This window comes from Bactrocera dorsalis, chromosome 6 (genome assembly GCF_023373825.1).
Source record: "Bactrocera dorsalis isolate Fly_Bdor chromosome 6, ASM2337382v1, whole genome shotgun sequence".
In the NCBI taxonomy this organism is placed as follows: domain Eukaryota; kingdom Metazoa; phylum Arthropoda; class Insecta; order Diptera; family Tephritidae; genus Bactrocera; species Bactrocera dorsalis.
This window is the reverse complement of record NC_064308.1, coordinates 31,204,699-31,229,358: the sequence shown is the minus strand read 5'-3', so window position 1 is coordinate 31,229,358 and position 24,660 is coordinate 31,204,699. Positions and strand designations below refer to the sequence as shown.

The 24,660-nt window shown below is 33.8% G+C and overlaps 3 protein-coding genes across 5 annotated transcripts in view; 2 read left to right on the top strand and 1 right to left on the bottom strand.

Annotated features, from left to right (window-relative positions):
- LOC105231504 (protein pangolin, isoforms A/H/I/S) overlaps positions 1-24,660 on the bottom strand; it is a 454,601-nt gene that overhangs the window by 6,345 nt on the left and 423,596 nt on the right. The window lies entirely within an intron of this gene.
- LOC125779738 (tigger transposable element-derived protein 4-like) lies at positions 16,607-18,950 on the top strand. Its single transcript, XM_049461009.1, has one exon. It carries the CDS (start codon positions 16,607-16,609, stop codon positions 17,540-17,542), a length of 936 nt encoding a protein of 311 aa, XP_049316966.1. The 3' UTR covers positions 17,543-18,950.
- LOC125779737 (tigger transposable element-derived protein 4-like) lies at positions 19,666-20,601 on the top strand. The gene has a single exon (XM_049461008.1). It carries the CDS (start codon positions 19,666-19,668, stop codon positions 20,599-20,601), a length of 936 nt encoding a protein of 311 aa, XP_049316965.1.

Sequence of the window (24,660 nt, the reverse complement as noted above, 5' to 3'; positions counted from 1 at the left end):
CAATCCTCCAAAAATGTGTAATGGTACACGACTGGCAATAAAGAAGCGAATGCCAAATTTGATTGAAGCAACTATACTCAATGGCAAAGCGAAAGGCGTTAATGTGCTTATACCATGTATTCCAATGATTCCAACAGATATGCCATTCAATTTCAAACGTCTGCAATTTCCGGTGCGTTTATAATTTGCCATGACTATAAACAAAGCACAAGGACAAACATTTCAAATATGCGGAATAAATTTGGAAGAATCGTGTTTTTCACATGGGCAATTATATGTTGCATGTTCGAGAGTCGGTACTGCACATCGTTTATTCATTCATGCACCGGACAGTAAAACTAAGAACGTTGTTTATCAAAATGTTTTAGATTAGAACTCGAATTTTTGAGATTTACAATTTATTATATACGCTTATGTAAAAATAAAAGGAAACTGAAGAATAACTACTTTCAATGTTTGAAGAGTATTACTTTGTTGAATTTTTTATTGAATCGCTATGACAATTTTCTTATTATTCGTATTTATGTACGCTTCTCAATGTTAGCGTTATAACAATTTTATGGAGTGAATGGATAATATCGTACGAATGCATTCTCATGAACTGCATATCCTTTATCAACAATATCTTGGTCCATCCTCCTCCCTAATTCATAATCGTCTAAATTTATGAAAAAGATTTCGTCTATTTGTTTCATTATTTTCATAGTGAAAGATTTGTTCAAAGTAATTTCTTCAAAATATTTGATAGCTTCTCGCGTCCAGTATTTCCCATTACTTGGCTTGATATTTGCTAATCGGCAATTCAGAACTTGCTCTACATCCTGGTATTCCCTTTCTTCCAGTCTGAATTTTACGGTGAGGCACGATGGGCTATCAATCGACTGAACAACAACTGTTTTTTCCTGAAGATAATCAGAATGGAATGTTCTTCTCATATCGAATCTTTTCATCGTCATTTTTTGTATGGTATACTTTGGAAATAAAAAATTTTTTTGTTATATTGAATTATATTGTATTTGTTATTGACTTTTTTGTTTGGCTATTAACTTACTGTTTTATTACACTTTTATGAATGGAAAATCACATTATTTTCAAATACAGAGTAATTATTATCGCAGAATATAATTATAGACCATAAAATTTCAGGTTTTTTTGTTTGCTAAATAAGTTGACTTTTGCTCAAGTAAGAATATAATGTGACATTACTCATTCATGTCAAATGCTTATTTTTTTGTTTCTCTTATGTTTTTGTTTACACTCAAACGTCAAATACATAAAAATTTAGATTTGTCGTTTGTGGATATTTCATAAAATCTGAAAATAGGCAATTGCTTTGGCAAATTTATCGCATATTTGAATATTCAATATGTTTAAAAAGAAGATGACAAAAATGTCTATAATGAAAAAAAATTAAATGAAGTATAATAGCCGATAAATATTTATATTAAAAAAAATTGGCATTGATTTTTATATATACAGTTTATATAAAAATCAATGTCACTTTCTTTGTAAATTCATCACTCATAAACGGCTGAACCGTAATCTATAAAATACGTTAGTATGTACGTCATCAAAGGAACCAATATGGCGGTTATTGGTCTTGAACGATACTGTCGATACGTGAACTACAATAAAGCGCTTTGTAGGGTATTTACTTTTTTAATTCATGAACGGTTTTCGACTGTTGTGCGTCTCGCAGTTCATTTGAAGAATGGCTAAAGACTGCTTTTCAACCCATAGAATACAGTACAGCCAGCGGAAACACTTCCAACATAATTGACATTGACATTGACGAGTTTTTTCTCAACTTGCGTCAGTGATTCATTTGCGAGAACATTGCTCTATTCGGAAATGCCTTGATATTATACATGGAATGCATCGTCGAAGAAATAGTTAGACAGAAAGCAAGGCCAACCAATAGATTGACATCCAGGTGTGTTTTCAACTAATTCCTTAGGACGAATTTACATAAACCACCCCAAAAACGACGATTGCTAATACCTTCGGTTGCTATTGATAAATGTACGTGGTTCAATTTCATTTGAGTCATTGCGCACTGTGAATGGTAGAGTGTGTGTAACTTTTTGAGAAGCATGCAAGCAATTACAATTGCTGGAACATGATAATAAATGTAATCAAACGATGGACGATTCGATAGCTACTTCGCATGCCACTGAAGTTCGCACACTTTTCGCGATGGCCATTTCGACATATCAGCCTTCAAATTTGCGTCAATTTTGGAATACGAACAAAATTACATTGCCGAAGACATTTTACATCGTACTCGATAAGAATTGGAAATAGGAAAATTTCGGTTCCAGTGGTTTGATATCAATTTCACCTTCCTTTTGTCAATTCACTTAAACGAAATATGAACTCATCCCGAATGTTTATGCCAAATGTGCCAAATTATCGTAACTACGATTGCCTGAGTGCGCGCCAGTTATACGTGGCGTGCTCTCGAGTTGGAAAACCATCTTCTCTGTATATTTACGCTCCGGAATAGAAACCAAAAAATGTTGTTTATCAAACTGCGTTACATTGAAACAAATTTAGAAAAATCGAAAATAAAAGATTTTTAACACAACGTAAATTCAACTTTCTTTTCATTTCAAAACACATAATTTCACGCAGGACAACGTATGCGGGGTCAGCTAGTATTATTATAAAAAATTTAAAGCATAAAATTGTTAAAAAATAAAAAGTATCAACTAAATGAATTATAAAATTCAAAAGTTAAATATTTAAAGCTACTTTAAACAAACAAATAAATATATACAATAAACTACATTGCTAACGATTAGCATACTAAAACAATTAATATTATAATTCTAAAAAAAAGTAACCAACTACTTATAATATTTAATTAAAAAGTAATAAATAACAATAAAATATCCTTAAATTAACATAAAAATATCAGTACTGCATGTTTTTGTTTAAGAACTAATGCAGTTAGCACTAGAATTTTGAAAAATGGTGTGTATCTTCCATTCTATATGAAAACTATGCAAGAGCAAGTTTATTCATTAGATATAAGTGAAGTAAAGAACATCAACCTTGTTCATTTAAAATCAAATGAGAAAAAGGAAATCGAAAAATTATTAAAGTATTTTAATAAACTTATCTATAAAGAAGGGGACAAGCTCACAAATACAAAAATTCAGGCTAGTGGTTGATGAAGGCGAAGGGATGAAATTAATAAGATAAACATTTTCAAAAACTAAACACTTCAAAGTAATTTTGGTTTTTAATCTTATGCCTAACACTCCTAAACAAAATGAGTTAAGCTTACTCAAACTTAAAAAATAAAATAAATTCCAAAATGTTATAGACTTTTGGAAAAAGTTATTTTATTTTTTAGAGTATCCAACTTTTGAGTATTATATTTTACAAAATTAATAAACTTACCATCACCTTCGTGTTCCATTTAAACTTTTATTTAACACGCTTTGTTTTCAGCTTTAACAAGCAATTGAAGTAAGTACTATAAAACACCGAACGCAATTATGTTTACAAATGAAGCAAACAAATTCAACTTCGATGACTCACCGAATAACGGTGAATTGCATATTACAACAACAAAATTCATTTTTGGTTGTTTTGGAGCGTTGACTACTAGATTTCAGAAACAACAACATATTTCGGGACTGCAAACATTTTGACTTTTGGCCAACGAAATGAAATTTCCGACCATAGTGCCATGGTAAGAGATGCCTGTCGTAAGAGGCGACTAAAATCCAATTTAATTTTTTTTAATCAAAACCTAAAACGGTTATACATTTTTACTTTTACAGATGACGATAATAATTATTTTTTTAACAATAAGCATATCATTGGTGACAGCACTTTTGCAAATTGCACCAATAATAGAAGATGCGGGGTATACAATTATACAAACAGCGGACATAGAAATAGTTAACGAAATAAGTACAGTTATACATACTATCCGAACAAGATAGCAGACATAGTTGATCAGGTTAAAGAAAATATTGAAAATAAAGAAATTTTGTTTGATGAAATAAAAAATAAAAAAGCAAAAATCACATCTATAACACCGAATATCAAAAAGAGAAATAAAAGAGGCTGGATAAATATAGGAGGAATAGTATATAAATGGATGTTTGGAGTCATGGATGATGATGACAGACACGACATTTTGAACCATTTAAAAATTATTGAAGAAAATGGCCATAATGCCATTGTAAATTTAAATAAAGAAATAGTAATTAATGAACATTTAAATAGATCACTAAACTTATTAAAAGGAACTATAGAATCAGATAGGAAACAAATATTAGAAACTTTAAATATAATAAACAAAGAGGAAAATAGAATTTAAAGAAAAATTTGTATAATGATGAAATGAATAAACTAAAATTCATAGAAAGTAAAGTTCAAGAAATACAAAATAATATAGCGGCGGCTAAATACAATATGGTACATCCAAGTATGTTAACTAGGGAAGAAATTGAAAAATATGAGATTGATTTTTACAAACTAAAATTATCAAAAGTAGGAGTAGTAGGATACAGAAACGATACAATAATATTTGCAATTCAGATACCAAGAACATTTTTTCAAACTAAGATTCAATTAATAACCCCAATGCCAAATAGAAATAAATTACAGATTAATGAAAAAGAAAAATTCGTTATAAAAATTGGCGAAAACTATTTTGATTATGTACAAAATAAAGCATTTAAAAATCTAAAATTGAGTAAAAGCTGCATATTTTCAAATACTTGCGAATTTAAATATAATACCAAAACATCAATACAAGAAATAAGCGTTGACACAATATTAATAAGAAATGCAAAAAATGATGTAATAAAACAAAACTGCGATGACAGAAAAATTGTATTAAAAAATAACTATATAATCAAATTTGTAAATTGTAAAATGGAAATTTTAAAACAAAAATTTAAAAATAATAAAACAGAATATATTCATACAATACAATACAAATACAATATACCCTGCCGAAAAATTAAACCAAAGATACACACCAAAATTAACATTCAATGATATTGCAATAAAAAATATAGAAAACATAAAAGAAATTGCAGAATTAAAATACCATAAAAATGTATCATATGGTATTAATATAACATTGATAATCATTGTAATGATAGTAGTAGCAATTCTAGCAATAATATTAAAGAAAACAAATAAAAATTGTAAATATAAGAACTCAGGAGAGTTCAAACAGTAACGCTGCGTCGTCAAACGACTCCACCACTTTCAAACTTGTCGATATACCAAAAAAGACAAGTATTTTCTAAATATTTTTCTTTCCTCTAAAATGTAAGTTGAATCTTCAGATTCAACTACATACATACATATTAACATGCATAAAGAAATATGCACAAGCAAGTAATCATCTTTTAAATTCCTTTAAAAATGAAATCCAATGCCACTGTTATTATTTGATATGTTTATTTAAGATATGCCGGGTTGTTGATGCTGAGGAATGTCAAGTCAGCACAACGGCTCCAAGTAAATTTAGCAAATAAGATTTTTATAAAAAATAAAATGATTATTAATAAACTGAACGGCAAGCCGCACAGTACGAAAAATTAGCCGGAGTTTTTATTCAAACGGAAAATATGTAATATCTGATAAATTACATATAATATCGTAATTCCCGCAAGCAATGGGAGTTATCGCTCGTCTTGAATGAGCTACCATCTTTCTTCGTTTTTCGAGAATTTCTTGAAAACCTCGCACGCTCACTGGAGATGGTACCGTTACTCAACACTACTGCAAAGACAACAACAACAACACATCGTTGCTTGTGCGCGACTTTTTGGCCAAAAACAACACACTAATGATGGCGCAGCCACCGTATTCCCCAGATCTGGCCCCCTGTGACTTTTTCTTGTTCCCTTAACCAGGGATGGGCATATCAGCCCTCAGAGGCATTTTGCCCGTGCGAGCACGAGTGCACATTTTGAGGGCTAGGTGAGGGGATCATCGCGGGCAACATGAAGAGGAAAGTGAGAGCAACGTATTTTACCACACCATGTTTACAAATGAGAGCGCACGCATATATGGGAAGTTGCACTGTGGGTAATAACAGTAAAATTGCCTAACAATTTTAAGATTCTTTGTAACTACTATAAATTTATAAAATGTAAGACAAATAACAAAAAGTATAATAAATATTTGATTTTAGTAATCATTTTTTTAATATGTCTAATAAATTATATGTTTGGTTTAATCTCATTTGCTATAGCTCCACGCATTATTGTATCAAGTACAAAAATTTCAATCAGATAACCTACTTCTTATCTTATATATAATTTTCGAAGCAAAAAGTTTCAAACCAGGTTATTTCTTTAAACTTCCTTATAAAAAGTAATTTCAATAATAACTTCAGTTTGTGAGAGAATCTTATGAGAGCGCAATGTAAATACATAATTACCCAACAACCCTTCTATCACCCGCCAATCCCAGAATTTCCAACGACTCAAGTGCTGAACACAATACGACGACAGACGACAAACGACATCTGTCAAATATTAAAATACACACGTTCTTATGGACACTGTTATTGTGACGACGGCACGAATACAACGACAGTTGTCGTTCTCGCTAACTTCAATATTCTCCTATATTTGCTAACGACAGTAGGACGACAGTAGAGTTGACAATAGAATGGAAGATAGAGAGATGAGGAAGAGTGGTGATACCACTAATATGTAAAATGTAAAATTATTCACAGCTCTTACAAACTTGACGTTATTTTACAAATAAAAGCATAAAATAGCTCTATTATAGCTCTATTTTACCATTTGTATTAACAATTGATAATTTAAAACAAATAAATTTACCTATTTACTTATTTTTTGCATAAAAAATTTCACTTTGAACAAAATATTAAAATTTTATTGAAGTGCAAGGTATTAGTATGGCCACAACGAAATTGTGTACATGCAAAATGGACAACTGCGTTGTCTTGTGTACATGCCGGCCATTGTTATGTTGCTGCATTCTTTCGAATGTTCATGTAGTAAGATGCACAACGCCATTTTCAGTTCACTGTCGTTCTGTCGTGTCGTGTCGTAAGCATTGTAAACAGCATATCAGCTGATTGCTCTCTCACACCGCAGGGTTGCCAGGCTCGATATACTGTAGTAATTATAAAAATTGTCTTCAATATATTTGAAATTTTCTTAAAATAACTCAAATTCAGAATCGAATGCTATTATTTACAAATATATAAACTAGTTTTAATAGTTTGATTTCAGTTTTGATATTTTTTATTATGAAAAATTATAATTGAAAACATAGATGTGTACAAAACTACATATGCGTATTGAGTAATGGCAACATTGTTCGAATGAAAACGAGAACAAAACTCTTGCCGCTCGTGGCGAAGTGAGAAGATGTTTCTGCCATTAGCGCTTGTATTCTACGAGTATTTGTGTGCTTAGCCACTCTCAATCAATAATGCCATACAGCGCAAATATATTTTTATTTGATGATTTCTTATATTTTTGAAAATATGTATGTGTTTCCTTTCTATAGCGCATATTATTATTTGAATACATTTCCAGAGGCAACTTAGATTTTTAAAATTTAACAAAACAATTGTAGAAAAAAACCTCAATTCTTTGAATATTTTGATAAAACAACCAAACTGAAAATATCACAAATCATATATTTATATAAGCATTTTCATTAAATGGAACTGCAATATGCTTAAACACAATATATGAATATAATGGTCACAAGTATCTTTTCTTTTTTATATATGCAGACATGCATATGTACGTATAAAAGCCCACAACTTGAGAAAAGTTTGCCGAATTGTAACTAAAATGAATTTTTACAACTGGCATCACCACCATTAACTGATCTATCACATGTACAGTGGTGTAAACAAAATAGGAAAAACTATAGGTGTTGTGAAGTTTTAAAATGTGCTGTTTTCTTATTAAATAAAATTGTTTTTAGATACAAGTATAACTTATGTATATATTTTTTCCTAACAGCGATTAGAATTTCCCACCATGCAAAGGTAAATAAAAACAAATTTTAATGCGAAACTCTAAATCCTGCAAATTATGTTTACCTCTTTTTGTTCACACAACTGTACAATCCCGATATGAAGTAAACTTTCGCTCTTTAATTTGTGCACAATGTCAGTATTGCCTCAACCACTCTGCCATAGATAACTTGATCAGAATCTCTTTTCTTGCTCTCTCCAGCTTGTCAGCTGGCAGGGCACCCTGATCTGTTTTCTGAGCTGGCAACAAAACACAATCAGGGTGACGCCAATCAGCAGTTAGTCAAAAAGGCGGGATGCCAGAAGAGCAGCGCTATAATTACTTGACGAAATTAATGTGAAATGAAATTTCATTGAACTGTGCGAACATATTTTGGCAAAATAAATGTTTATGTAAATTAATTAATGATTTTGCATTTTAGCATTTATATATTTATGCATTTTCAAAGTGTTTAATTTAGTGTTTTGTATAATTTATTATATACCCAATCTAATATTTTTCAGCAGTGGCATCATTGGCAAATGTTATAAAAAATGCGATTTTTGACAGCTCTCTTTCGAACCAAAGAGTCTCGTATCAAGTTATCTATGACTCTGCAATGAACATTAAATTACGGAGGAATGTGATTGATTTTTTTCGCAACTTTTCGCAACTTGTTATGCCTTTCTCTCCGTAAACTGATATTCCCCTCATCTAGCCCCGTGCGCACTTTGCTAACCTTGCGGGCTAAAAATGTGCCCATCCCTGCCCTAAACTGAAGAGACCCATGAAAGGACGACGTTACGCTTCTCTTGACGAGATAAAGACGGCATCGAAGGAGGAGCTGAAGAAGATAAAAAAAAAAAATGATTTTTTGAAGTGCTTCGAAGATTGGAAAAACCGTTGGCACAAGTGTATAATATCCCATGGGGATTTCTTTGAAGGGGACAAAATAGATATTCATGAATAAATAAATAATTTTTGAAAAAACACAAAATTCGTGATACTTTTTGAACACCCCTTGTAGTTCAAATTATTAGCGAAGTGGGACCATTTTCTAAGCGAAATGGTTTCACTTGTTTCTCCCAGTCGGTTCCGTCTAGCCATAATTCTTGTATCAGAATTTTCGCCTGTATCATAATTGGCAAAAGCAATTTTTTTTTCAGGCTTTACTACTGCATGATGTGGCAAGTAGAATGAGTATTATTTGCCTTTTATGATTTTTTCGCAAGAGCTTACTTCCTCCATGTGATCTAAATGGAGGTATTCTTCTAAGACACCATCATAATCTTGTTTGAGCTCACCTTCTCTAAGTAGGTTTTTCTAACTCCCAAAATTTTCTCAATTGTGAATTGAGGTACTCGTTTGAGATTTCCTCAACTTGAGTTGTCATTGTTGTGACTGGTTCCGCAACTAATCTACTTAGGACCCATCCAAAAATGGTATTTTGCGCCAGTAGTGTTTTAGAAATTTTTTCAACACCATCTAGTATAATTTTAATAAGATCGCTGCCTAATAGAAGGTCTATTTGAGCGGGGGTGTTGCAGTTGGAATCTGCTAACTCTAGGTGTATTACCTTTTACCAATGTTTGCTATCTATGTGATAGCTTGGAAGTATGTTGGTAAGTTGCTGCTTGAACGCGCTTATCCGCTTGAGGAGAAATTAAGGAATAGGGTAGATTTTATTTGAGTTTTGTACTACTCGTCCGCCCATTCCCATAATTTCATAGTTGGCTTGTTTTGTTGGCAGTTTTAGCCTAGTTTGTGTCCTAGACGCTATGAATGATCGTTGTTACCCTTGGACTATTAGGGCTCTTAGTTTAAACAGTTTTTCTCAATGTTCGATGGAGACAACTGCTGTGGGTAGTTGCACTCTACTATGATTTTCGCTATGTAGCGTTTGAGTATTTAATGCTTTTGAACAGCATGGTGTCTCTAGGCAAATTGCGGGATTTTTTGTTTCGGGTGTTGTTTGAAAAAGCGCTACTTTGAGGTGTGTTGGGAAAGTTATTGAGGTGTAACATAGAATGATGCCATAGGTCTTGTTGAGCGGTTTTAGTTCTGACTATTTTTTTGTCTACCCTTTCCGCAATTTCGTATTGCGTAGTTAAGAATTCTTTCATTTGTTGCCACGTTGGGCATTTTGTTCTTGATGAGAGCGATTGCTCCCACAAAAGTAACGATTTTTCTGGTAATGCAGCGGTACATATGTATGTTTACCAGAATAGGATCCCAATTGTGTGTGGGAATATTTTGTGTCGATAGAACGGACAAACAATTTGAAACAGTGGATTCTAGTTTAATGAATTCTTCACTGGTTTCTCTTTGAATTTTAGGCAAGTTCATAAGTACCGTTACTTGCTTGTCAACTAATATTCTCTCATTTTCATATCTTGATCTTAAAGCTTCCCAAGCCAAATTGAAGTTATCGTCATTCAATGCGAACTGCTTAACTATTACGCCTGCTTGACCTTTAGTTTTGTATCGGAGGTGATACAATTTTTGCGCTTGTGATAATTTTGGATGGTTTCTGTACACGGTTGTAAACATGTCCTGGAAGGACGGCCATTGTTCATAACCTCCATGAAATATTTCCCTATCACACGCTGGCACTTTGAAATGAATGCCGGAACTTGCCTCTTGGGCGTGCAATTGTGGTAAATCCACTCTACTGTGGGGAGTAGGTGCAATTGACTTAATAAGTTTTAATTGATCTGATATCATTGGTTTTGTCCAAGCAGTTTTCGTATTTGGCGTAAGCCGAGGATTTGAAATTTTAAGGTAGATCTGAATCATCAGTTTCCACTATTGCGTCGTATGCAGCTTGGAGGCATGTCCAAAAATTGTCAATAGATTTTTTTTTAATTTCTAGTACCGATTCAGAGTTGTCCTGAATCGGTGAAGATGCAAATCGCGTGCAGTATTTAATTAAGCTGTCACTCTCAGAAATGAAATTAATATACGAAATGTCTTTCCCCCTTTTTTGCTTTGTAGCACCTTGCTTCGAGCGTGTAGCTTCTGCAGGTGTACGAGTACATGGACTTTTGTCATCAGTAATCATTTTTGGAACTCTTAAGAATTCTGCTTTAGATTCTTTTGAATTTGTGCTCATTCAGAAAATTTGAATTAATAAAATATAGATGTATATTTTATTATTATAGAGAAATGTGGTACCGAAAACTCTTTTCAATAAATAAGAACTGTTATTTCCGAAAAAGAATTTGAATGCGTTTATCGCTTTCATTGCTCGCGTTTGTATTTACTTGCGTTTTTTTTCTTGAAAAAATGTTTTTTACGGTTTTATCCGTATGCCCTTGTATCAGCGCGCACTGAAAACTAGGTCAATATCCTTTGTACAAACGTGTGGATGTTATGCGCCTATAATATATGTACGTTAAATGAAATATGTGCAATTATGCTTGTTCTTGTTTGACAAGGAATAAGAAAATGCTCGAAATCGCCGAATTGGATTTTCAATATTTGTATGTATGTACAAAGGTAATTAGTATGAAATATTTAATTTTTTCAACCAATGTTGATTTTCCACACAGTTTACTTAGTTTCTTAATTTGTCTTATTTACTTGTATCCTATGTTTATAGGTATACAAGCATTTGAAATTTTACGGCAATATATGTAAAGGGTGATTTTTTAAGAGCTTGATAACTTTTTTTTAAAAAAAAAACGCATAAAATTTGCAAAATCTCATCGGTTCTTTATTTGAAACGTTAGATTGGTTCATGACATTTACTTTTTGAAGATAATTTCATTTAAATGTTGACCGCGGCTGCGTCTTAGGTGGTCCATTCGGAAAGTCCAATTTTGGGCAACTTTTTCGAGCATTTCGGCCGGAATAGCCCGAATTTCTTCGGAAATGTTGTCTTCCAAAGCTGGAATAGTTGCTGGCTTATTTCTGTAGACTTTAGACTTGACGTAGCCCCACAAAAAATAGTCTAAAGGCGTTAAATCGCATGATCTTGGTGGCCAACTTACGGGTCCATTTCTTGAGATGAATTGTTGTCCGAAGTTTTCCCTCAAAATGGCCATAGAATCGCGAGCTGTGTGGCATGTAGCGCCATCTTGTTGAAACCACATGTCAACCAAGTTCAGTTCTTCCATTTTTGGCAACAAAAAGTTTGTTAGCATCGAACGATAGCGATCGCCATTCACCGTAACGTTGCGTCCAACAGCATCTTTGAAAAAATACGGTCCAATGATTCCACCAGCGTACAAACCACACCAAACAGTGCATTTTTCGGGATGCATGGGCAGTTCTTGAACGGCTTCTGGTTGCTCTTCACCCCAAATGCGGCAATTTTGCTTATTTACGTAGCCATTCAACCAGAAATGAGCCTCATCGCTGAACAAAATTTGTCGGACGTAAAGCGCGAAACACATTTCGAACCGAACACTGATTTTGGTAATAAAATTCAATGATTTGCAAGCGTTGCTCGTTAGTAAGTCTATTCATGATGAAATGTCAAAGCATACTGAGCATCTTTCTCTTTGACACCATGTCTGAAATCCCACGTGATCAGTCAAATACTAATGCATGAAAATCCTAACCTCAAAAAAATCACCCGTTATATAACGGGGATCACGTGGGATTTCAGACATGGTGTCAAAGAGAAAGATGCTCAGTATGCTTTGACATTTCATCATGAATAGACTTACTAACGAGCAACGCTTGCAAATCATTGAATTTTATTACCAAAATCAGTGTTCGGTTCGAAATGTGTTTCGCGCTTTACGTCCGACAAATTTTGTTCAGCGATGAGGCTCATTTCTGGTTGAATGGCTACGTAAATAAGCAAAATTGCCGCATTTGGGGTGAAGAGCAACCAGAAGCCGTTCAAGAACTGCCCATGCATCCCGAAAAATGCACTGTTTGGTGTGGTTTGTACGCTGGTGGAATCATTGGACCGTATTTTTTCAAAGATGCTGTTGGACGCAACGTTACGGTGAATGGCGATCGCTATCGTTCGATGCTAACAAACTTTTTGTTGCCAAAAATGGAAGAACTGAACTTGGTTGACATGTGGTTTCAACAAGATGGCGCTACATGCCACACAGCTCGCGATTCTATGGCCATTTTGAGGGAAAACTTCGGACAACAATTCATCTCAAGAAATGGACCCGTAAGTTGGCCACCAAGATCATGCGATTTAACGCCTTTAGACTATTTTTTGTGGGGCTACGTCAAGTCTAAAGTCTACAGAAATAAGCCAGCAACTATTCCAGCTTTGGAAGACAACATTTCCGAAGAAATTCGGGCTATTCCGGCCGAAATGCTCGAAAAAGTTGCCCAAAATTGGACTTTCCGAATGGACCACCTAAGACGCAGCCGCGGTCAACATTTAAATGAAATTATCTTCAAAAAGTAAATGTCATGAACCAATCTAACGTTTCAAATAAAGAACCGATGAGATTTTGCAAATTTTATGCGTTTTTTTTTTTTTTAAAAGTTATCAAGCTCTTAAAAAATCACCCTTTAATACTTCGCGTTTATGTATTCGCGGTTAGAAATATGCACTAAAAGTGCTAATTTATGTATATGTATGTATATATCAATTTTAGTTAGGTACGTATAATTCGTTTGCGGATATGTATATATGTACATATGTTTGTATTAGTTCTTTTTTATGCTTTTTCTTCTTTATGCCTTTGCTTACTTTTTTGGAAGCAATCCCTCTCACAGCTTAATAAGCTGAAGCGGTATTGCCCGAATAATTTGCATTTATCCCTCTCACGGCTGAATAATCTGAAGCGGTATTGCATTTGCAAGTATCCCTTTCACAGTTACTAAGCCGAAGCGCTATTGCCAGAATAATTAGCAAGTAAATACTTGAATAAATATGTATATATTTTTATACCCTGAGCAGGGTATATTAAGTTTGTCACGAAGTTTGTAACACCCAGAAGGAAGAGTCGGAGACCCTATAAAGTTAATATTATAAATGATCAGTATGTCGAGCTAAGTCGATTAAGCCACGTCGTCTGTCTGTCCGTCTGTCTGTATATATACGAACTAGTCCCTCAGTTTTTAAGATATCGTTTTGAAATTTTGCAAACGTAATTTTCTCTTCAAGAAGCTGCTCATTTGTTGAAACTGCCGATATCAGACGACTATAACATATAGCTGCCATACAAACTGAACGATCGGAATCAAGTTCTTGTATGGAAAACTTTCACATTTCACAATGAATTTTCACAAAAGTTGGCATAGGTGATTTTCTAAAGCAAAAATGTAATCTCCGAAGGAATTGTTCAGATCGGTTAACTATAGCATATAGCTGCCATACAAACTGAATGATCGGAATCAAGTTCTTGTATGGAAAACTTTTACATTTGGCAAGATATATTCACGAAATTTGGTAAAGATTATTTTCTAAAGCAGAAATGTAATCTCTGAAGGAATTGTTCAGATCGGTTAACTATAGCATATAGCTGCCATACAAACTGAATGATCGGAATCAAGTTCTTGTATGGAAAACTTTTACATTTGGCAAGATATATTCACGAAATTTCGTATAGATTATTTTCTAAAGTAACAATGTAATCTCCGAAGAAATTGTTCAGATCGGTTAACTTTAGCATATAGCTGCCATACAAACTGAATAATCGGAATCAAATGCTTGCATGGGAAACTTCCTCATTTGACGATATATCTTCACGAATTTTTGGTATGACTTATTGTTTATAGAAATAATGTTATATCAAAAGAAATTGTTCAGATCGGCTCACTATAGAATATAGCTGCCATACAAATCGAACGACCGGAATCAAGGGCTAGTATGGAAAACTTTCACATTTGACGTGGTATCTTCACGAAATTTGGCATGGATTACTGCTTAAGGCAACAATATAATCTCCAAAAAAACTGTTCAGAACGGACTACTATAGCATATAGCTTCCATACAAACTGAACACATAGTTACTATTATAACAGAAATGCACCTGTGAAGGGTATTTAGCTTCGGTGCAACCGAAGTTAACGTTTTTTCTTGTTTTGTAGATTGTGTGTATTTGTATACACGAAGGTAAGTTTTAAAGGCAAAGAATAATAATTTATTTGGTTATATACAATATATATATTGGTTGTCAAAAAAGTCTTGCGGTATTTTCGGTAGTTGGCGCTGAAAGCGCGTAGTTCTAGTTTTATTCGTCGCATCGGGTCATGCTACACCTTTTTGGAAAGCTCATTTCACGCGCTAACACGTGTTTGATTGATTGTCGTTTCTGAGTTCGTGAATTATGGCGTTAGTGAGTTATAGCGTCGCAAACATGGAGCAAAATAAATAGAAAATACGGCATATTTGACAGTACTACTACGATAAAGGCAAAAATGCATCTCAACCCGCCAATAAAATTTGTGCAGTTTATGGACCCGATAAAGTTTCCATTTCCACCGCACAACGATGGTTTCAACGTTTTCGTTCTGGTGTAGAGGTGGTCGAAGATGCGCCATGCTCCGGAAGGCCTGTCGTCGAAAATTGCGATAAAATCGCTGAATTGGTCGAAAGAGACCGGCATAGTAGTCATCAAATCATTATAAACCATTTGAAGAAGCTTGGAGTCACCAAGAAGCTTGATGTATGTACGAATTGATTCAATAAAAATACCGCAAGACTTTTTTGACAACCCAATATATACATATGTACGTATATGATGTTATTTCCCGTATTGTTTTGCGATTATATCGGTAATTAAATTTACCGCTGAGCCCTAGACTTAAAGGTCTCCATTGAATATCTAATTTTTAATGCTGCAAAATTTTCTTTTTATTGCTAGTAATGATTATAAAAGTATAGTTACATTGTTGTTTCTATTTTATTTTGTTCATATTTTGGACTTGACATTGGACCAATTATGGTATTTGTTTTTTTTTGTGTTTTCCTCATTTGAAAGAGGTTGAATTTGTAGCTCTACATTTAGATTTGTATTTATATTTCTCTTATATATTATACATTTTACCAATATTCCTATTGCTATTAATAATATTATTAGTATGCTTATGTCATAATTTACATTTTTGTGTATTTTTAATTCTTCCAACTTGTTTCTATTTTTTTCTTGATTTATTTTTATCTCCGAGAAATGTATTACTTTTTCAAACTTTTCGCAAAGGAATTTGGCGAATTTTTAAAAACAAGAACCGCATTAAGCAATCGTTCAATTCAAATGTTTTGAAACCGAAGAGGCTTCGAAAATCACGACAAGAAAATGTTGATCAAGCATTAATTCAGTGGTTTAAAAACATGAGAAACAAAGGAATACCTGTCAGCGGCCCTATGCTACAGGAAAAGGCAAATGGTTTTGCCGCGCGTTTTGGTATTCACCAACTTCAATTGTTCTGCAAGCGGGATCAGTCGTTTTAAAGTTCGACATAACATTGCGGCGGAAAAAATTGTCGGTGAATCTTCGTCTGTTGATCAAAATTCAACAACAAACTGGTTGATATCTGTGTGGCCGAATTTACGAAGACAATTTTCTGATGATGAGATATTTAATGCTGATGAAACTGGGCTTTTTTACAAATTAATGCCGGATAAAACTTTAAAATGTAAAGGTGAAAATTGTAGTGAAGGTAAGTTGTCGAAAGATAGAATAACTGTCATGGTAGCAGCTAATATGAGTGGCACAGAGAAAAAGAAATTGCTCATTATTGGAAAGTCACAAAAACGAAGATGTTTTAGAAGTGTCAAATCATTACCTGTCGATTATGCTAACAATCGTAAAGCTTGGATGACGTCAGAACTTCTTGAAAAATGGCTTCGTGATTGGGATCGTGATTTGGTGAAGAAGAAGAAAAAGATTCTATTGCTGGTTGATAATTGCCCGGCGCATCCAAATGTTACTGATTTAAAGTCTATAACACTTGCTTTCCTTCCGCCGAATAAAACATCAGTACTACAGCCAATGGATCAGGGAATAATACGATCACTCAAACCGAATTTTAGGAAGAACCTTGTGCTCAAAATGATTAACTGTCTTGATGCTAATGAAAACAACTCTTCTACAAAAATAACGGTACTAGATGCAATTCTGATGGTTAATGATGCCTGGAATAAAATGTCACAAAGTACCATTCGTAACTGTTTCAAACATGCAGGATTCATTGAAAGCCACGACGGTTTACCTATTCAAATATCAGAACTTGAATTCGATGAAGAAAATGACATTCCTTTATCTTTGTGGTCACGAAAACTAAATTCAGATTCTTTAGCAGCACCGGAAATGTGGGAAGATTATGTTGACGTCGGTAGCGCTCTCCTCACATCCGAAGAACCCACCGATGAAAATATCGTACAGAACATTAGTGCTAAGAAACAACTCGAAAGTGATGGGGAAGAGGAAGTCGAGGAAGAACCATTACCTACCGCAGAAGAAGCATTAAAAGCTGCAGAATTATTATCAAGATTTGTTCACAGCAATATTGAAAATGATAATTTGACCATAGCTATGTCTTCTATACACAATAGTATTAGAGACTGTTTTTACAATAAAATGAAAAAACAAAAGCAGACAAAAATTACAGATTACTTACAGTAAAAAATACACTTGTATGCGTTATAATGTGCTGATTATGTGCAATTTTGATTTGAATTTAATATGTATGTATACATATTTAATTACTATGTTTCTGTTTTAAAATACTTAAGTACCTACATATTTACATAAAAATAGTTTTTCATATCATAAAACGCTTTTTATGACGTCCGCTTATTATGACGTGTTTGTCAATTCCTTTCGATGTCATAATAAACGGATTGTACTGTATTTTCTTTCCTATTGTAATTGCATATTTCTGTTATCCTATCATTTCAAAATGTTGCCTATTAGGTAATGGCGTTATTAGTATTAGATCTGCTTTAACGAGTGTAATTGGTATTTTTATAACTAAAAGTAATGCGTCATCTTTATATGAAAGGAGCCATGTCTCTACGTGTTTTAATTTAAAAAGCTATACTTCCATACAAACTGAACACATAGTTACTATTATAACAGAAATGCACCTGTGAAGGGTATTTAGCTTCGGTGCAACCGAAGTTAACGTTTTTTCTTGTTTTGTGGATTGTGTGTATTTGTATACACGAAGGTAAGTTTTAAAGGCAAAGAATAATAATTTATTTGGTTATATACAATATATATATTGGTTGTCAAAAAAGTCTTGCGGTATTTTCGGTAGTTGGCGCTGAAAGCGCGTAGTTCTAGTTTTATTCGTCGCATCGGGTCATGCTATACCTTTTTGGAAAGCTCATTTCACGCGCTAACACGTGTTTGATTGATTGTCGTTTCTGAGTTCGTGAATTATAGCGTTAGTGAGTTATAGCGTCGCAAACATGGAGCAAAATAAATAGAAAATACGGCATATTTTACAGTACTACTACGATAAAGGCAAAAATGCATCTCAACCCGCCAATAAAATTTGTGCAGTTTATGGACCCGATAAAGTTTCCATTTCCACCGCACAACGATGGTTTCAACGTTTCCGTTCTGGTGTAGAGGTGGTCGAAGATGCGCCATGCTCCGGAAGGCCTGTCGTCGAAAATTGCGATAAAATCGCTGAATTGGTCGAAAGAGACCGGCATAGTAGTCATCAAATCATTATAAACCATTTGAAGAAGCTTGGAGTCACCAAGAAGCTTGATGTATGTACGAATTGATTCAATAAAAATACCGCAAGACTTTTTTGACAACCCAATATATACATATGTACGTATATGATGTTATTTCCCGTATTGTTTTGCGATTATATCGGTAATTAAATTTACCGCTGAGCCCTAGACTTAAAGGTCTCCATTGAATATCTAATTTTTAATGCTGCAAAATTTTCTTTTTATTGCTAGTAATGATTATAAAAGTATAGTTACATTGTTGTTTCTATTTTATTTTGTTCATGTTTTGGACTTGACATTGGACCAATTATGGTATTTGTTTTTTTTTGTGTTTTCCTCATTTGAAAGAGGTTGAATTTGTAGCTCTACATTTAGATTTGTATTTTTATTTCTCTTATATATTATACATTTTACCAATATTCCTATTGCTATTAATAATATTATTAGTATGCTTATGTCATAATTTACATTTTTGTGTATTTTTAATTCTTCCAACTTGTTTCTATTTTTTTCTTGATTTATTTTTATCTCCGAGAAATGTATTACTTTTTCAAACTTTTCGCAAAGGAATTTGGCGAATTTTTAAAAACAAGAACCGCATTAAGCAATCGTTCAATTCAAATGTTTTGAAACCGAAGAGGCTTCGAAAATCACGACAAGAAAATGTTGATCAAGCATTAATTCAGTGGTTTAAAAACATGAGAAACAAAGGAATACCTGTCAGCGGCCCTATGCTACAGGAAAAGGCAAATGGTTTTGCCGCGCGTTTTGGTATTCACCAACTTCAATTGTTCTGCAAGCGGGATCAGTCGTTTTAAAGTTCGACATAACATTGCGGCGGAAAAAATTGTCGGTGAATCTTCGTCTGTTGATCAAAATTCAACAACAAACTGGTTGATATCTGTGTGGCCGAATTTACGAAGACAATTTTCTGATGATGAGTTATTTAATGCTGATGAAACTGGGCTTTTTTACAAATTAATGCCGGATAAAACTTTAAAATGTTAAGGTGAAAATTGTAGTGAAGGTAAGTTGTCGAAAGATAGAATAACTGTCATGGTAGCAGCTAATATGAGTGGCACAGAGAAAAAGAAATTGCTCATTATTGGAAAGTCACAAAAACTAAGATGTTTTAGAAGTGTCAAATCATTACCTGTCGATTATGCTAACAATCGTAAAGCTTGGATGACGTCAGAACTTCTTGAAAAATGGCTTCGTGATTGGGATCGTGATTTGGTGAAGAAGAAGAAAAAGATTCTATTGCTGGTTGATAATTGCCCGGCGCATCCAAATGTTACTGATTTAAAGTCTATAACACTTGCTTTCCTTCCGCCGAATAAAACATCAGTACTACAGCCAATGGATCAGGGAATAATACGATCACTCAAACCGAATTTTAGGAAGAACCTTGTGCTCAAAATGATTAACTGTCTTGATGCTAATGAAAACAACTCTTCTACAAAAATAACGGTACTAGATGCAATTCTGATGGTTAATGATGCCTGGAATAAAATGTCACAAAGTACCATTCGTAACTGTTTCAAACATGCAGGATTCATTGAAAGCCACGACGGTTTACCTATTCAAATATCAGAACTTGAATTCGATGAAGAAAATGACATTCCTTTATCTTTGTGGTCACGAAAACTAAATTCAGATTCTTTAGCAGCACCGGAAATGTGGGAAGATTATGTTGACGTCGGTAGCGCTCTCCTCACATCCGAAGAACCCACCGATGAAAATATCGTACAGAACATTAGTGCTAAGAAACAACTCGAAAGTGATGGGGAAGAGGAAGTCGAGGAAGAACCATTACCTACCGCAGAAGAGGCATTAAAAGCTGCAGAATTATTATCAAGATTTGTTCACAGCAATATTGAAAATGATAATTTGACCATAGCTATGTCTTCTATACACAATAGTATTAGAGACTGTTTTTACAATAAAATGAAAAAACAAAAGCAGACAAAAATTACAGATTACTTACAGTAAAAAATACACTTGTATGCGTTATAATGTGCTGATTATGTGCAATTTTGATTTGAATTTAATATGTATGTATACATATTTAATTACTATGTTTCTGTTTTAAAATACTTAAGTACCTACATATTTACATAAAAATAGTTTTTCATATCATAAAACGCTTTTTATGACGTCCGCTTATTATGACGTGTTTGTCAATTCCTTTCGATGTCATAATAAACGGATTGTACTGTATTTTGTTTCCTATTGTAATTGCATATTTCTGTTATCCTATCATTTCAAAATGTTGCCTATTAGGTAATGGCGTTATTAGTATTAGATCTGCTTTAACGAGTGTAATTGGTATTTTTATAACTAAAAGTAATGCGTCATCTTTATATGAAAGGAGCCATGTCTCTACGTGTTTTAATTTAACCCAGTTTTGACATATAGATATGCCATTATAAGAGATGGATTATCCCTTAATTTCAGTTATATATCTCACACATTGACCGACATTTTCGATCAAAAGTCAACTATAGGTACCGGGGTCTAATTATTCGGTACCTAGGGGCTTGAACAGTTTTAATTGGATTTAAACAATTTTCGGTCATATGGTGGCACACACTAAAGACTTTGTTCGTGTGAAGTTTTATTCCGTTATATTGATTTCTTATTACTTTATGTACTGGAAACTGAACGACTCAAGTGGAATTTAAAATTTTTCTACATATATGGGAAGTAGGCGTGGTTGTTTACCGATTCCATCCATTTTCCCAATGTGAAATAAGAATGTGAAAAGAATTCTATGAACTATTCTATGTAAAATTTTATTGATTTGTCGCGCTTTTAACAGTACTGCACACTGTCGGCAGAAGTTCCTATAATATTAGAGTTGGGCGAATTTAGTTATTGTAGCTTTATTCAAAATTATCTTGAATTGGCGAAAATGAAAATCGATTGCAGTATTTTATAAAACTGTCACTCTCAGCAATAAATTTACTGTATATAAAGTTTTTCCCCTTTTTAGTTTTGTAACACCTTGCTTTGAGCGTGTAGCTTCTGCAGGTGTACATGGACTTTTTTCATACGAAATCATTTTTGGAACTTTCAGCAGTTGTGCAGATTTAGATTCTTTGGGATCTGCGTTCATTTAGAGACAATAAATTAACGAAATAACTTCTTTCAGTGTAAACTGATTAACTTTAATTGGAATTGCTGCTTACAAAGCGAAATAATAATAAAATTGTAAAATGTTTTGTTTTATTTTAATTTGTTTATCGGATTAAATTAAATAACGCGTTTCGTTTTAATTAATTTCGAAAAAGAGTATAAAAGTATTACCGAATTTGTTTTGTGTCTGTGTTTGTATGTCTTATAGGGTATACATTAGAGTGGGTCAATTTTTTTCTTGACAAAGCGGTTATCAAAATCGTAAACTACGATGAATTCTAAGAAAATTTGCCCAAGAAAGCATGGGTCTAAAATGAAAATCGAGCTTCCGGTTTTTAGCGAGAAAATTTCGTATATTGTATTTTGTAAAAAAAATCCAATTCTTATTCCACTGTCGATTGTTTGTTTGTTTTGTAGCTATCGAAGCTAATTTGCTCAAATTTGGTATGTGATGTTGTATTTAAGCAGAAAATTCGACAGTACAGAAATTTTTTATAGGGGGCGTGGCACTGCCCACTTATGAGTTTATATGCATATCTCTGGAACCACCCCACCGATTTCGTTCAAATTTGGTATACATATTACACAATGCCTACTTAAGGGATATATGGAAAATGATCGAAATCGGATAATAACCACGCCCACCTACCATATAACGGTAATTTTTGAAAACACTAAAGATCGGAAATTTTAATAACTGTTGAAGGGAAACATCTTGAGTTTGGTATTCGGTGTTGTATTACAGCCAGAAATTCGACAATATGAAAATTTTGGCATGTCACCGCCCACTTTTGAGTGCATATGTAAATCTCTGGAACTTCTTTATCGATTTCGACTAAATTTGGTACACATTTTAGATTGTACCTAGTTAGGTGAGATTATGAAAATGATTAAAATTGGGCAAAAACTACGGCCACCTCCCATATAACGGTATTTTTCTGTACGGTCACTGCTTTATGTTTTCGGCTCCAGTAGTTGTTACTATTTTCCATTTTATTTATTGAAAAAAAAAAAACAAAATGAAAAGTTTCTCGTTAAAAACCGGAGGCTCCGTTTTGATTTTAGAGCCATGGTTTCTTGGGCAAATTATCTTAGAATTCATCGTAGTTTACGATTTTGATAACCGCTTGGTGCATTTTTTTTTGCTCCATACAAATTGACCCACTCTAGTATACATATAGACGAATCCGTTTGTATGTATTTGCAACTGAGTGTTCGTATAAGAGATCAGTGCTTTTTGTACATATGTATATACGGAATCCTGCTTGTTTTTGCTTACAAAGCACAAGGGGTATTTATATAAATACATATTTTAATATTTTATCCTTTTTCTACCGAACCGTTTAAAAAGTATATAATATTTTGAGGTACCCTCGTATGGTATAATTATACATATATATGTATATACTTATGTATAAGTGTATATGCAAGCGTGCATACCCTGCCAACCACGGCTACCCGCTTGTGACAATATTTCAATACAACTACACATTTTTTCTCTATTCACTCACACCAACGCACATTTTCGGGTTATTTTTTGTTCTGTGATCACATGTATACGTACGTGAGTAGGTAAAATATCTACCCGGCTTAAGAAACATTCTATATGTTTACCACCATGTTACCCGTTGATTATCTGGTGTTTTACCCGCTCATGGTTGGCAGGGTATATTGTTACTCAGTGGAGCGAGCGCGCATAAACGGAATTGAGAAACGAAATAATCGTATGTACACTTCGGTTTGTAAATATGCACTCTCGTTATATCCCGTAAATATGTATATGTACCAGAGTCCTGCACGAGTAATTAAAAAAGTAACATGTTAGCAAGCGGCGATGCCGATGCGGCGAGTACACGCTACGTAACGGTACTTTGGCATCGTGGGCATCGGCATCGAGGGTATCGGCATCGCGGGCATCGCCGATTACTAACATGTTACCAGTGGTCGGCATTTCTTAGAACAGTGGTCGGCATTTCTTAGCACAATTGTGCAAACTAACTTCACACGTACGCTTATGCTCTATCGTTCAGTCGTTGTCGAGCCAGCAACGAATTAACATTGCGCAAGATCATAGCGCAAAACGAAATATGTCCTGCGAGAAATATTTTATGATTCTAAATGCCTTTGATGCCATGCAATGCCTTTTATGTTCGAAGTCTTTTAAAGATAATAGGGAATATATCCTCAAAAGACAATTCCTTAATTTTCATTATACTATTAATTAATAATAAAAATTGCTTAATTTTAATTCCAATTTCTCACTGGGCTACTTTTTTTTCGTGCTCACCAACACAGTGACAAATCCTCTCATGCCGACCACTGTCTTAGAACAATTGTGGAAACTAACTTCACACGTACGCTTACGCTCTATCGCAGAGCCGCTCAAAATTTTTCATGCCTATACTCGGAGTATAGGCAAGCAAATGCAGTCGAAGCATGTACGCTATGACGCTAATTCTGCCAGCGTCGAAAATACACTCGAAATACAGGAATTCAGTTTCGAATAAGCATATAGAGGACTTAATGAGAATCAAAACTTACGATCTTGAAGTCGATATGGAAAAAATCATGGAAAGTTAAAAAAATTAACTTAAAATTATTGTTGTTCTTAATTGCTTTTTTAATCAAAAACCATAATTTTTTATTTTTTTCTAAATTTTTAATAACAAAATAACCAAATAGCACGATTTCACTCAGTGTACTAAGCAAGCGCGCGCACACAATCATACGCTAGCAGATATCAAATGTGTGATTGTATGCGTTGGTAAATAAATTGCGCATTATTTTGAGCGGCTCTGCTCTATTGTTCAGTCGTTGTCGAGCCAGCAACGAATTAACATCATGTAAGACTATAGCGTTTCATTTGCCATTGACGATACCAGATAGTAATCGTACGATGCCACGATGCCGCGA